General features: G+C 45.9%; 2 protein-coding genes across 2 annotated transcripts; both read left to right on the top strand.

Moving 5' to 3' along the window:
- Positions 1–5,989: 5,989 nt before the first annotated feature.
- On the top strand, positions 5,990–10,585 carry LOC138189224 (uncharacterized). Its single transcript, XM_069131357.1, has 3 exons — positions 5,990–7,007; positions 8,348–8,630; positions 8,749–10,585. Exons 1-3 carry the CDS (start codon positions 5,990–5,992, stop codon positions 10,583–10,585), a joined length of 3,138 nt encoding a protein of 1,045 aa, XP_068987458.1.
- Positions 10,586–11,188: 603 nt separating this feature from the next.
- On the top strand, positions 11,189–12,205 carry LOC138189223 (uncharacterized). The gene has a single exon (XM_069131356.1). It carries the CDS (start codon positions 11,189–11,191, stop codon positions 12,203–12,205), a length of 1,017 nt encoding a protein of 338 aa, XP_068987457.1.
- The last annotated feature ends 3,623 nt before the right edge of the window (positions 12,206–15,828 follow it).

Here is a 15,828-nt window from a genome sequence, read left to right as displayed (position 1 = left end):
ATTCTTTTCGTGATTCGAGAGCTGGTAGGATTGATTTTAACGGAATATAGGATCGAATCGTCAGAGGAGTTCCAAACAACGCCCAGAGTTTTGAATGTTTGAGATTCGCCTAAAAGTAGTTTGTCGTTTATATCCTGTTCGGAATGTCCTTGTAGCAGCTCTCGGTCGTTTGATGCCCATTTTCGAATATTTAAACCGGCTAGTTTGAGTAGTTCTGTGAGTTCCGTTCTCAATGATTGTGCCTCGACCTTTGTATCAACCCCTGTGAGAACATCGTCGACGTAGAAATCTCGCTGTAAGACTATCGCCGCTTGTGGATATCGACGTCCCTCGTCGTCCGCAAATTGTTTGAGGCACCGAATGGCTAGATAAGGAGCCGCCGAAAGCCCGAACGTTACTGTGTTAAGTTGATAGGTGTCAATTTCTCCATTAGAGTTACGCCACAAAATTTGTTGGAATTTCCGATCCTCTTGACGCACAAGAAATTGCCTGTACATTTATTCAATATCGCCTGTAAGGACGTATTGATGAGAACGAAATCTCAGGAGAATAAAAAATAAGTCTTCTTGTAGTTTCGGTCCCGTGTGAAGTAAGTCGTTTAAGGAAACTCCGGTGGTGGTTGGTGCCGATCCGTCGAACACGACTCGGAGTTTCGTTGTTTGGCTGGACTCTTTGTTCACGCCGTGATGTGGCAGAAAATATCCGTCGACCGTGGAGTGATCCGTGGTGATCTTCGACACGTGTCCTAATTCCAATTATTCTCGTATTACGGCGTGATAGTCAGCTTCGAATTATTTATCTCGTTGGAAACGACGGCAGAGAGATGTGAGTCGTTTCATCGCCATGGCTTTAGAGGATCCAAGCGAAGGCGTTGTTTCGATAAATGGAAGAGCGACAATGTATCGCCCTTCGTCGATTTCGAAAATGCTCCTCGCATTGTCGTTCCGCCTCAGAACTGTGTGAAGTGGGCGGCCCCTCGCCGATTTCCCAAAAACGGGCGAGGTCCGCCTGTAAAGCCGTCGTGGAAGCGTGAAATGTACGAGCTGAGCATTGTGGGGTTGGACTCCCCCCGATGACCCATCCGAATCGCGTTTTTTGCAGCCGCAAGTCGGGCCCGTTTGAGTGACTGATATTGAGTTGACTTACGCAAAGTGATGCTAGTGTTGGGCCGGCGCTCAGTAAGATTTCGATCCGAACAGGTCCATGGAATGCTGGATCGGCAAGTTGGAGATTCCTCGGTATTTGTATCAGTGAGCGATCTATGGTTTGATCTGGGACCCAAGTCGATATAGTTGGAATGACCAGGAACGTCAGTGTGCGTTCGTATGTGCCGTCAATTGAGGTGATCGTGGCCGTCGATATAGCGTTTCGAGGTCGTCGATAACGCGTCGAGAGTTCCGATTGGGACCGAAAATTTCCGTTGGTTGAGTTTCAATGAACTAGCGAGTTTTTCGGTTATGAAATTCATGCTAGAGCCGGTGTCTAGCAGAGCTCTACAAGGGAATGGTTGATTTTTATTGTTAAGTATGTTGACCTGTTCTGTGACCAAGAGATCGTGATGGAATTTGGAATGAATGACTACTTTTGTTCGAGAACACCGAGGCTCGCGTTTTGGAGAAGTTCGCGGAGACCCTCGGGGAGAAGTTCGTGTAGACGATAGGGGCGACGACAGGGGAGACGTGGATGCGCGTCTCGAACGGTGGGACGACGGAGGTGTCGATGAACTAGGTGATGATCGTCCGTTAGAAGATCGATCGCTCGAAGAATGACCGCTCGACGATTGGCCACTAGATGATCGTGATTTGTCGTGACCTTGGTGTTGATGCAAATATGTATGATGTCGCTGTCTGCATATGCGACATGAACCGGCTGAGTATTGAGCATGAGTGTGTTCTGTACCTAGGAAATTTGTACAGAGTGAAGCCTTTTTGACGATTTCGAGGAGATTTTTGGCAGACTTCACCTTGAACACATCGCAATGCCATATTTCGTGTGGTCCTTGACAAGTTGGACACGCCAACGTCTTGTGTGTAGTGGCGAAAGTGTGAATTCGCGGCGCGTGTTGTCGCTGTCGGTTATGTTGGTCGGGCGCCTTTTTTATCTCGGTTGGTGTTGAACTTGTCCTATCGCCGTTCGTAGGTGTTTTAAGAAAATCTACCAAGTGTGTATATGACGGCATTTTTTTGTCCAGTAATGTGCGTTGCCATTTGCGAATGACGGCTTCGATGTGAACAATTTGATGAGGACAACGTTTGACGTGATTGGTTCACCTAATTTATCTAAAGCTTTGAGATTTATTTCGACCGTCTCAAGGAAATCGTCTATAGCTTCGGGTGTCTCCTTAGTTATTTTCGGATAATCGAAAATCAAGTCCCAGTGGCGCATGCGGACTTGACGGTGACAGTCAAATTTGTCTTTTAGAACGTCGATAGCGATTGGATAATTTACCTTTGTAATGTCTAACGATTTTATGCCTTTCCGGTCAAGGATGAACTGAGATACTGAAATTTTTGTACGGGTGTCAACCGTTCATTTCGTTCCCCTGTGTCGGTTAAGATAACAGAAGTGCGACTAATTCGCGGCGTCGATTGTCAAAATCGTAGCGAGAATTTACGCCTCACGCTGATGCGCTTTCCTCGCGATCGCGTCTCTCCGCAAACGGTTGTAACAATTATATTTTTACATTACACGATCGAATAATACGAAACCGTTATCGATATATTAGATATAATATAAGTTGCCCGGAAGGTTTGTTCCGATTTTTTAAGGAATTTAATAAAATAATAATTTTTACTCGATAACGAAATTTAAATTGATAACGATAGAGGATTAATATAGGAATTTGATTTTCTACGATTTTCTATAGCAAGGAATATTTTATTTCGCGAGAGGAAGTTGTCGGAAAGAGTTTCGGACTAATTCATAATCCAGAGAAGACAAAGTACCAAAATAAAAACTTTCGTATTTATACAAGTAAGAAAATTGAACTATATATAAAATTCCATCTATTCGATACGAGGGGTTATGGGAATTTCGTATATATCGAATTTATAAAGCAGTCTTCCGTAAAATACATGAAATACAACGCGTTGTTCACCACTCCAATAATTGTCAATCACCAAACTACGAATCGGATATCAGCGAAGAGCCGAGTTTAAACTCCGCAAATCAAATTCGTTCCAACTATTTCTCTTCGCCACTAAAACGAAAACTAGTGACGACCAAAGAGAAACAAAGGAGCAAATAGAAAGAAAGGAGGAGAAATGAAAGAAGAAAAGAAACCCTTCAATCCAACAAGTCGTATCGCGTATCTCTTTGAAGAAAACTTGCAAAGGATCGATTTACCGTCTTCGGTACGATTGAATTTTGAGCAGGGATGTTCCTTCGTATGGCAGGGTTTGACGCGAATTACGCGTAAACGATACAGCACTGCAATATGTGACGGATAATGCTGTTCTCTACGCAAGCACATTGGATAAATAAATGATAATTTTTCTTAGGGATATGATGCATATTCCTGAACATTAATAATTTACATTAATAATTAATAATACAATTGAATGTGATATATTTTAAAGCAGGGCAAAGCACATACACCCACGTCATAATTTTCACATTGAAGCGTGCTAGTGCTTTTCAAATTGTTCGTTTTCGATTTTCTAGCGACATTCTCAGGTCAAAAATTGTAAAATATTGTAAGAATGCGGATCGGAATGTTAAAAAGAGCATCTAATTATGGTATATTTATTTTAACGGAAAACAATAATTGATATCTGACACTTGTGTATCAAAAATATACTATATATTCTGCCTGTATTTACTGTTAACATTGTTATAAAATATTGCGAGGACAAGAAAAGTGTGAAACAAGACAAACGAAAAAGTGCGTTTAGTTCAAGCGGTGACCGAGTAAGTCTTCAGGGTCGGCGCTGCAGGTATATAAAGTAGGTCCGATTCCCGGCGGAGCCAGAGCATCATCCGTGCTAGACACGTCAACTAGGCAGCTCAGTATAGTCGAACATTAACATTCGAAATTTTTTCAAAGATTTGTAAAACATGGAGATTTCACAACGCACAAACGATCGGTTCCGAGAAGGAGTTCCTGTCCGGGTGGTTCGAGTCGAATCACTTACCACCATGTGGGTTCGTTTGGCTGGATGTCCGAAGATAACCAAAACACTCAATTTGGAGATGATGGAACATACCATGGTGTACTTGCCGAAGGCGAAAAGTTTAAGAGCAGGGATGCTAGTCGCCGTGCTAGTAGATTTTAAGGAAGCTAGCGCTTGGGAAAGAGCCATCCTTTTACAACGGACCATGACTGGCTACATCGTGTTTCTAATCGATTGGGGGTTAGAAAGCGAGCAATGTCTCAGTTCAATACGGCTGCTGCCACGGAATTTGGCAAAAATGGCACCGTGGGCTAGAAAAATCGTCCTGCCAGGTGTACGATAACAACCGATCCAAGCGAAGAGACATCGAGTGACCCGATTCACCATGTTGCGACGGACAGGGAGCCTAGTCAACATCGATCCTTCTCCGGGAGAAGCAATAACTGCAAGGTTGCTGCTGGACCGAGAGCCGGGAGAATCCGCAAGAGATATGGCAGCATACTGGCTGGAGTTGGGATACCTCGATCCCCAATAATCGGTACTCTTGTCACTCTTTTTTTCCTATGTATAATAATCAACGTATGTATAGTTTTGTATGTATGGCTTTGTATATATGTTTTTGTTCGCATGATTGTATGTACAGTTTTATGTGGATATTTGTATATTTCTGTATATATTAGTACTGAATTGTATATTCTTAGTCAGGACTGTTAGTGAATAAAAACTACTGAAAGCTTAGAAACTTGTTAACTCTCTCTTATCCTTCCTTCGAATTCACACAAGATATATGTTACGTCGCCTAAAACATCGGCGCTGCAGCTCTCGCGACCGTGCAGCCGACGGCCTGCGTAACGTCATTTCATACCTCAATAAACCTAAGGACCCACCATAACTTGTCTGTTTCTTTGTATTGTGTCAATATGGGTCTTCAGGCGATCCGTTGTCTTGAAAGATTTCTTAAGGCTAAAAATATTTTCGACGCACATCTGGTTTTTAGAAAGGTCCTTGGGTTTATTAGGCGCAATTAAAAACATGGAGAAAGCGGGTACGCAACCATTAGGAAAAACCGAATAGCTATCTATTAAAACAGGCTGGGTTTTCCCATGTACAAGGTCATTCATGAACCACGTCGGTAGGAGGCTTCCGACTCATTCCTTCACGTATCAGCATGGGTCACAACCAATCGACATCGCGGATCGTTGCCCTCACTTTTCCTGACGAACAGCGTGAATAACGAATCCGCGTTCTTCATGCAAAGGGCACACCCACACCGAGCTTTCTTCCGTGCTAGCCTAAGGGCGACAGGTAGTAAGAAAAACAACTCTCCCGTCCACTAACATACGAAATTCGACTGTACGAACCTTGCTCTACTATTCATATCTATCTCATCTTCGTGCGACAAGTTGTTATCGACGATTTATATCTACTCAACAGTGTAGTTTAAGTGTTGGAAATATATATTTTATAATTCTGTGAATCACAGTGTTATGTAAACTTAATCACCCCTATTATCCTAACGGAAATCAGGGGATCGATCAACTCGTGGTGTCGACTAGTATAATCGTAACGGGAATTTACGACTCCCGTTGACGTCTCTCCTCGCGATTGCGTCTCCCCGCGATTGGTCGAAATTACATGGTCCTTCGAGCCGGATTTCGCGCCATTAAAAAGTGCACTGACGAGTGACTATACAGTGTCACGTGAAATCCACATTCCAACGACTTAGGCAACTAACCAAAGGAGCTGCCCTCGGAAAGGAACTCCTTCCTCGCTCAGCACATACGCGAGCCGACACCGCACTGTAACGAGTAGCTACCGATTCCTAGATCAACGTCCATTTGATTAAGGTAAACTCGTTCCTACCATTGAACTCAAATATGGCTCAAGCTGAACCGATCAGCACGTTGCGGCGTAGACGAAGTGCCTTAGTCAGCCGATTTGCAACCACGAAGCGTCAACTCGAGGAATATGAAGCGTCTGGACGGGTAGACAAATACTACCTAATAGCTTGCCGTAATTCGTTCGACGAAAATTGGCGAAAAATCAGCGCGGTGCAAGAGGAATTAGAAGCGTTAGATGAGGGGGAAATCGCTCGTGCAGATTCTTTATTGCGTGAGCATCATAAGATTGAAGTACAGATCCTGGACCTCTTCGACCGACTACCATCAACAACCCCTTCGCCAACAAAGACCCGCGATCCATGCGTGAAACCTGAGACGACACCAATCACTTTGCCAGAGGTCCGTTTGCCTCAATTCGACGGTGCCTTCGAGAACTGGACTTATTTCTACGACACGTTCTCATCCACAGTGGATCGGAATGAAAACTTAACAAACGTCCAAAAGTTCCAACATCTACGTTCATCTATAACTGGACGGGCCGCACGGAGCATACAATCCTTAGAACTCACAGAGGCCAACTATCCCATCGCGCTCAACACACTGAAGGAGAAATTTAATTGTGCCCTCCGGATCTGTATGCGTCATTGGGAATTACTGCGCAGTTATCCCGAAATAAAAAGGGAAACTCCAGAAGCCATTGAGGACTTGCTGGAAACCGTCAGCGTAAGTTTGAAAGCGCTCGAAAAGTTAGGACAGCCTGTAACATCAGATGTAGTGATTATTGAGTTGCTTGCGTCGAAATTACCTTCGTCCAGCATGCGTAAATTGCAACGCACGTTGCCAAACCAAGACGTGCCTTCCTATCAACATCTGATGGACTTTCTGAAAACACGGGCAAACGGTAATCAGCTCCTTTCTAAATCAAAGGAAACTAAAAGGTCAACCCACAAACAACATCGTCATCGACAAAACATACCGCGTGGCCGAACCTTTGCCACAACCAGCAAGACATTAGTGTGCCCGACCTGCAGCGGACCCCACGTACTCAGACATTGTAAGGTCTTCAAAGCCAAATCGGCTGTAGAACGCTTTCAAATCGTAAAAGGGGCAGCGTTATGTATAAACTGCCTAGGCAGCGGACATTCGCTGACACAGTGTACAGCGAGTTCGTGTCATATCTGCGGGCAACGATACAACACCTACCTACACCGAGAGCAAACGCAGATCATTTCACGTTCGTCGAGTAGTCAGTCATCTAGCGGTCGATCGTCCAGCAATCGGTCGTCCAGCAATCGGTCGTCAAGCAGTCGGTCGTCTAGCGGTCGGTCATCGAGCGGTCGGTAGTCGAGCAATCGTTCATCGAGCGGTCGGTCGCCGGGCAGTCGTTCATCGCACAAACGATCTTCTAAGCGACAATCCCCACCTGGATCATCGAAGTCGCGTTCGTATCACAAGTCGAGACGGACATGTAGTGTGGTTCCTGGTGTCGGGTGCTTTCCTGAGATATAGAATCATATACAGCGCCCGGGCATCCCCAGAGCCATCGGAGTTGGGATACGCCCAACCAGCGCACATGGTACCGAGTACCTATGTTACCTCGATTAGTTAGGCCTGCAGGGGCTTTCACTCGTCTCAGGTGAAACGGGGCTTTTTCCGAGCCCTACCGTCTTCTCGGGACGGTATCCGGAGCAGGTGGGACGCTGCTCACCCGCCGAAGGCCTTTCGGGGGAACCATGTCCCCCTTAAATCGGCCCTCTTGCCAGCATTTGGCCACAACCACTGCCACCACGAGTCCATACCCATAATTGGCCGAGCCGAGGGCTCGCTACACCCTCAGGGCTAACGCTCGGCCGCCCGTGGTACCATTCTTAGTCAATGGTGGGACTGTTCTTTGTGGATGTACCGCCACGTCTCTGCTGCACGGCTATCCTGCTAACCGTCCTCGACAGACCCAGATGAGACTCACGTAAGCGGGAGTTGAGGAAATGTACCTCGGCGGCTCTCCCGACGGTCTCGCCCTTCGCTTCAGGATCGTGGGTGCGCTACTACCCAAGGCTCCGTGGTTAAGACTTAGTCTTACACCACGGCAACCTTCCTTGCGGTGTACATAGAGGACTCACGTAAGCGGGACGCTTGTCCCGACGGTCCTCCCTGGCTGCGGGAACGTGGGTTTGCCAGCCCCCATAGAATCTTCCCGGAAGCATACATATTCGGCTCCTAAAGACTCGAAAGTTCCTGAGTCAAGCTCCCCACGGACCAAGGGCACCGCCATACACACCTTGTCCAAGTCCCAACCAGAGCAAAACTGACTAGCTAAACAGACTACAGAAAGGTGGACCGTATTGGAAAATACATCTCCAAACGGCATACTACATCATGATCTACTGGTCACAGCACAGATCGATGTGCTAGACAAAAGGGCCTCACCAATCCGAGCCAGAGCTTTGCTAGATACCGGATCTAGTATGAATTTCATGACTGAGAAATTCGCAAAATCCCTCGGTATGAAACGAAGGAGATGTTCGGTTCCAATCGGCACCCTCGATGACTTGACTACAATTGCCAAGAGCCAGATCACGGCCACCATTGTTTCTGTGGATGGCAAATATGAACGTATAGTAACGTTCTTAATAATCCCAACAATATCGGCAGTCGTTCCAGATCAACCAATCGATAGGTCTGTCATCCAGCTACCCAAAAATCTAAGATTAACCGACCCAGCATTTCATCGACCAGGCCCGATCGACATATTATTAAGTTCGGGACCAACCTTAGCATCCTTTTGCGTCGGGCAGATCAAAATATCCCAAATCCACCGATACGGAGTTGTGTTTGCAAAAGACTCGATTCGGTTGGGTTATCGGGGGGAGCCCGCCAGCTCACGCGGGTATCCACTCCTTTCACGTCACCACCACCGACATACAAGCGGATCTCGCACGTTTTTGGGAAATCGATGAGGGACCACCTACCACGCATTTCTCAGAGGCGGAATTACAATGTGAGGAGCATTTCCGCAACCATGTCCAACGCAACAAGGAAGGGCGATACGTCGTCGCCCTGCCATTCAACGAGAAGCTTCCCACGCTGGGGACGTCAAGGTCCGTTGCCATGAGTAGACTCGCCTCGCTCCATCGCCGATTCCAACGCGACAAGCAATTCGAAGCCGCGTATAGTGCGGCGATCCAAGAGTATCTAGACTTGGGTCACATGACGAAGATCACGCCTGACCTTACCACAACCAACGGTTATTATTTGCCTCATCACGGCGTGATAAAGGAATCGAGTGATACTACGAAACTCCGAGTTGTTTTCGACGAATCAGCAATCAGCACTATCGGAGTCTCCCTCAACGACATTCTACATACAGGACCTAAATTACAGGAAGATCTAATTGAAATTCTATTGAGATTCCGGTCCCATCAATATGTTCTAACGGGTGACATTGAGAAGATGTATCGACAAATCCTCGTACGCCCAGAAGATCGTAAATATCAACTGATTCTATGGCGTAATTCCAACGGGGAGGTCGATACCTATCAACTTAACACCATGACGTTCGGACTATCAGCTGCCCCATACTTGGCCCTCCGATGCCTCAAACAATTAGCAGATGACGAAGGACATCGAATCCTGCGAGCAGCAGCGGTTGTGCAGCGCGATTTCTATGTCGACGACGCCCTCACCGGAGCCGACACAAAGGAAGAATTACTATCGGTAATACACGAACTCACAGACCTTCTCAGATCGGCCGGCTTACACATCCGGGAATGGGCATCCAATGACAAGGACATATTGCGAGGACTATCAGAAAGAGATACCAATAGAAGACTACAATTGGGCGAGTCACAGACGTTGAAAACTTTAGGCATCTATTGGGATTCTCAGGAAAACGCAATCCTTTACTCAGTTGAACCCACAGCGACCATCACTCGTGTCACTAAACGATCAATGAGTTCCGTGACAGCCCGAATTTATGATCCACTTGGTTTGCTCGCGCCAGTGATTGTCAAAGCAAAAATATTGCTTCAACGCGTCTGGGCATTAAAACTTGATTGGGATGAATCCCTACCAGCAGAGTTGCATACTGAATGGGATCGATATCATATCCAACTACCCTTGCTTAATGATATTCGATTCCCTCGTAAAACCATAATCAAGGCAGCTAATCATATACAGTCACACGGCTTCTGCGACGCCATTGAAAAGGCATACGGAGCATGTGTCTATCTACGCAGTACCAATCCGGAGGGACACACACAAACTCAGATACTCACTGCTCGATCTAAGGTCGCGCCACTGAAATCGTTGACAATCCCACGACTCGAGTTAAGCGGAGCATTACTCCTCGCCTCACTTATGTCCTTGATAAAGAAGTCCCTTACTATAAATGTTTCTCGCATTGTGTATTGGACGGATTCTACTATAGTGCTTCAGTGGATCAAGTCCTCGCCACACACATTGAAAACCTTTGTGGCGAACCGCGTAGCCGAGATCCAGACGAAAACAAACATCGACGATTGGCGTCATGTGCCCACCAACGACAATCCAGCAGATCTCATCTCCCGCGGGCAGACTCCCAAGGAATTTCTGCGCCCGACCATCTGGAAAAACGGACCCGAATGGCTCAAATAACAAGAGGAAAACTGGCCGATCTCGATCCCCACGCCGCTGGGAGAACTCCCAGAACGAAAGAAGACGATATGCCTAACAACGAGTACCATCGATAATACACTCCTCCATAGATATTCGTCCTGGACAAGACTAATAAGAGTCGTCACTTGGTGTCTTCGATGGAGATATAAACAGAACCGATCCTCCCATCTAACAACAGACGAATTAACCACCGCACACAATAAATTGATAAAGGTAATCCAATCCCGACACTTCGCGGCGGAAATTCGGACACTGCAGAAAGATCGAGGCAAGGACGTTGGAGGAAAACTACAGCCACTAAATCCATTCCTCGACGAAGAGGGGATACTACGCGTCGGAGGACGACTAACCAACTCCGCTATCCCATTCAGGCAAAAGCATCCAATTATTTTGCCGAAATCGACAATAACCGAAATCATTATAAACCAAGAACATCGAAACAACCACCACACAGGGACACAAGCTACACTATACGCCGTGAGACTACGCTATTGGCCGATCGACGGCCGCAGCCAAGTGTGGCGCACTATCAAAAGGTGCGTCCGTTGCTGCAGAGCTAATCCTCCACCAGTAGAGTACTTGATGGGGGATTTACCAGAGGCGCGTATTACCGAATCGCGCCCGTTTACGAACGTCGAAATCGACTACAGCGGTCCGCTCTATATCAAAGAGAGAAGGAATCGCAACCGCAGTAAAGTCAAGGTATACGCTGCCATATTCGTCTGTCTGGCAACAAAAGCTGTCCACATCGAGTTAGTCAGCGATCTAACTACCGACGCATTCCTGGCCGCTCTACGCAGATTCATCTCCCGACGAGGATACTGCGCAACCATCCTAACCGACAATGGCACCAATTTCGTCGGAGCTAATCGGGAATTGCAAGAACTCCGAATCCTACTGCAGTTCGACGACCTCAAGGAAAAGGTGCAGAATTTTCTCGCCGACCGACAGATACAATGGCGTTTCAACCCCCCAAACTCACCACATTTTGGTGGTTTATGGGAAGCCGCCGTGAAATCGTTCAAACGTCATCTCATCCGCGTCGTCGGCACGGAGCTCTTGACCTTTGAGCACCTTAACACCCTTGAGATTGAGATTGAAGCAATTCTCAATTCACGCCCACTGACTCCCATCTCATCCGATCCGAAAGATCCCCCTGTCCTCACTCCCGGTCACTTTCTAATCGGTGATACATTAACGAGTTTACGGGAGCGTGATTTCAGGACAGTTCCATCAGGCCGGTTATCAAGTTGGCAGCGCATCCACCAGATCAAGCAGTACTTCTGGAGCAGATGGAATCGAGAGTACCTCAACGAGCTGACCCGCCGCAACAAATGGGACAAGGGAAAACATGACATCCGTGAAGGCACCGTAGTAATCCTCAGGGAGGATAACGTCCCATCTATGCAGTGGCCTTTGGGCCGCGTAATCAAGGTCCATCCAGGAGTCGACGGAATCATACGGACCGCAACCGTGCAGACGGCAACGAGTATCCTGGACCGTGGTGTCAAAAGATTGGTCCCCTTACCCATTCAACCAGAAACAGATGAATCCGAACACCCACCCGGAGCGAAGGAAATGGACAAACGACGCACCTGACTCCACAGCCAGAATTTGATCGGTGCCCTCTCAACGGGGGGAGGATGTTACGTCGCCTAAAACATCGGCGCTGCAGCTCTCGCGACCGTGCAGCCGACGGCCTGCGTAACGTCATTTCGACCCTCAATAAACCTAAGGACCCACCATAACTTGTCTGTTTCTTTGTATTGTGTCAACATGGGTCTTCAGGCGATCCGTTGTCTTGAAAGATTTCTTAAGGCTAAAAATATTTTCCACGCACATCTGGTTTTTAGAGAGGTCCTTGAGTTTATTAGGCGCAATTAAAAACACGGAGAAAGCGGGTACGCACCCATTAGGAAAAACCGAATAGCTATCTATTAAAACAGGCTGGGTTTTCCCATGTACAAGGTCATTCATGAACCACGTCGGTAGGAGGCTTCCGACTCATTCCTTCACGTATCAGCATGGGTCACAACCAATCGACATCGCGGATCGTTGCCCTCACTTTTCCTGACGAACAGCGTGAATAACGAATCCGCGTTCTTCATGCAAAGGGCACACCCACACCGAGCTTTCTTCCGTGCTAGCCTAAGGGCGACAGGTAGTAAGAAAAACAACGTCGAAGTCTAGCATCTAACTCTCCCGTCCACTAACATACGAAATTCGACTGTACGAACCTTGCACTACTATTCATATCTATCTCATCTTCGTGCGACAAGTTGTTATCGACGATTTATATCTACTCAACAGTGTAGTTTAAGTGTTGGAAATATATATTTTATAATTCTGTGAATCACAGTGTTATATTAACTTAATCACCCCTATTATCCTAACGGAAATCAGGGGATCGATAAACTCGTGGTGTCGATTAGTATAATCGTAACGGGAATTTACGACTCCCGTTGACGTCTCTCCTCGTGATTGCACCTCCCCGCGATTGGTCCAAATTACAACATACAAAATTAAATTTAATGTTCAGCTGGACAAATTGTACAGTGCAAAATAAAAAAAACGAGAATAAAGAAAGGAAAATAAAATGAAAAAAAAGAATAAAAGAACAAAAATAAAACAAAATAAAATAGAAAAAAAGATAAATTTAAAATATCTTTTAAACTAATCATTTTTCAAATCAAGTACTTGTATACCCATCTATAGAGAATTAAAAACTGCATCGAATAGCGTCTAAAAAATGCATCGTACCATTTACATCTGAAAATCATGGAATTGAACTAATCCGTGAGATTGTGATGTTTTTATTTTTGGCAATAAAATAAAAAATACAAAATGAAATAAATAAAATGCAGCAATCGAACAATACCCTATTGTGTAATTACAGCTTAACATGTACAGCTTTTCCCTGTATCTTATTATTACATTGAATTGCATAATGACACATGATTAAGAGAATTAGTTTCTTCCCTGTAGTGAATTCTCTAACAAAAATTATTTTTAAAAAAATTTGTTTAATCTTTATGTTTTATTTTTTACTTTTTTAGTCTTTATAGTTGTCGTCACAGTTGCCACATAAAAAAGTATTTTTTCAAATTTCACCTCTTATAAACCAACAATTATCTCCAATAGAAAACTGTCAAGTTTTTGAAATGAGCAAACGTTTCAAAATTCTGCTTTTTGCAGCTGTACGATAAATGAACGTTATTTAACTTCAATAGTATTGCGCAGGCAAACAGAAAAAAAAGCTAAATAAGAACCGTCAAAAATATGACAACGAATTGCTATCTTCATCGAACGCGATAAATTTTAATGCTGCGCGTTTTCTTTACAGACAATGAAAAATGATTCTCAATTATTGGTGACTGACAGAAAAAACAATTTTTCTCTGAGAAGCTGTTGCAATGGCGCTAATTTATGTGCTTTTATAATTATTCAATGGACGTCGAGTGGCAATTCAATCTTCATTAGTATGTCGATAATTCTTGATAAAAATGGTTATGAGATGAAGTAATATCTCTTCGAGAATTAATCACGGTAAATTAACGATTAATGACAATTACACGACTGTATCTACCGTACGAGTAAAATCTAGCGATGTTCTGTCGTTTCTCAAGTGATACAAATGTACATCAATGTAATATAAATGATAAATATTTTCTCGAAATATGGGGACAAAAATATAGGGAAAAAAACAACATCATGGAACTAGCGAGAATGTGAGACAATTGAGAGATAGAGGTAAGATCAAACGAACCGACTTTCATGGTAGCCCAGTAACGTACGTAGCGGTGGATTTTAACGAAGTGATGAGATCCGAAAAGAACGAGTTATGGAAAACGGCTATGAATGATGAAATGAAATCGCACCATGAAAATAAGACGTGGATTCTTGTAGGAAAACCAAAAGATAAGAAGGTAGTTAGTAATAGGTTGGTTTTAACCAACCAACCTTAAGGAAGGTAAAGATAAATTCGGACAACTCGGAACGATAGAAAACGCGACTTTTAATAAAACCGTCCCGCGAAGGACGGCTACCTTGGCGGACAAATCCTTCAGCGTGGCCGCCATCCGCTCGGCCAGTCGCGATGCTTTGCATCCAGCGTCCTGGCCTGGGATTTCGAACAGCAGCGCCCCCGTGATCGCCCTCCTCGGTCTTAACTCCGTGATTTCGAGTTTGGAGTGCATGACTTCTCTCTTCACCACTGACATCGCATCCCTGTACGTGAAGAACGAGCCGTCCCTCACGGTGAGCGATACCGCTGCACACCGTGGGGGTCGGGGAAGGCCGGGCACTTTCTCGCTGTGCGCGTCCCGCCCGCTAGCGTTGCGTTTCTTTCCTGCCCGATAGCTCCGAGTCCATTGCCGCTGCCTGCTGCTCGTATGGATTCCCTTCCCGTGCGGGGGCGCACCGGAGGCCGTGCGGCCACCTCCGCGAAAGTCCTTGCCCTCGTTCCGCCGCTTCCGGTCGCCGTCCACGGCGAAAATGCCCCTATTCGCAATGTCGACGACGGAAGAAATGACGATACCCGTCCCGTGGTTCCTGCGTCCTCGGTCGGCGCATGGACGGTTGGAAGAGGTTGTACCGTGGGCTTCCTGTTTTTTCGCCTCGCTCTTCCGCTTCTTCCTCCTACCACAGTGGTGAATCCTGTCTCGTCGACCGCGAGGTGTCACTCGCCGACCGCAATCGTGCTTGTACGATTCCTGCGGCGATTCCTGCATCCGTAGCCGTGGGAATTGCCCCCCCCCCTGGCATTATTTTTTGCCGACATTTCGTCCACATGCCGATTGCTCTTCAGGTCGCTTTCAGAGTGCACTCCTGGGTTGACACTTTTTGACACTCTTTGACACATTTTGACAATTTGCCGTTAATTTTCATGATCGGTGGTCTCTCCGCGTCCAATTTGCCGTTGACTAGGAGCATCTCCGTCTTTTTCGCCGATAGCGAGAGCTTCTTCTTGACGCACCACGTGGATACGCGGGTAACTACTTCTTGTCCACTATTCTGTGGTTCTGTCCTTGCATGTCCTGCGACTAGTATCACAATATCATTCGTATACGCGATAGGTTCACATTCTATCGAGCTTGTCGTTCAGTTATAAGTCAGCAGGTCATCGAATACTAGATTCCAGAAACATGGACCCAGTACCGATCCCTGCGGGCATCCTTTCGTAACGGGCTTGCTGACTATTTCATTTTTCCCAGTGATTTGTA

Source organism: Bombus flavifrons, unplaced genomic scaffold (assembly GCF_040668555.2).
Source record: "Bombus flavifrons isolate JBK064 unplaced genomic scaffold, iyBomFlav1_principal scaffold0019, whole genome shotgun sequence".
Taxonomy (NCBI): domain Eukaryota; kingdom Metazoa; phylum Arthropoda; class Insecta; order Hymenoptera; family Apidae; genus Bombus; species Bombus flavifrons.
The sequence above is the reverse complement of the archived record's forward strand: the minus strand, read 5'-3'. Positions and strand labels throughout refer to the sequence as shown.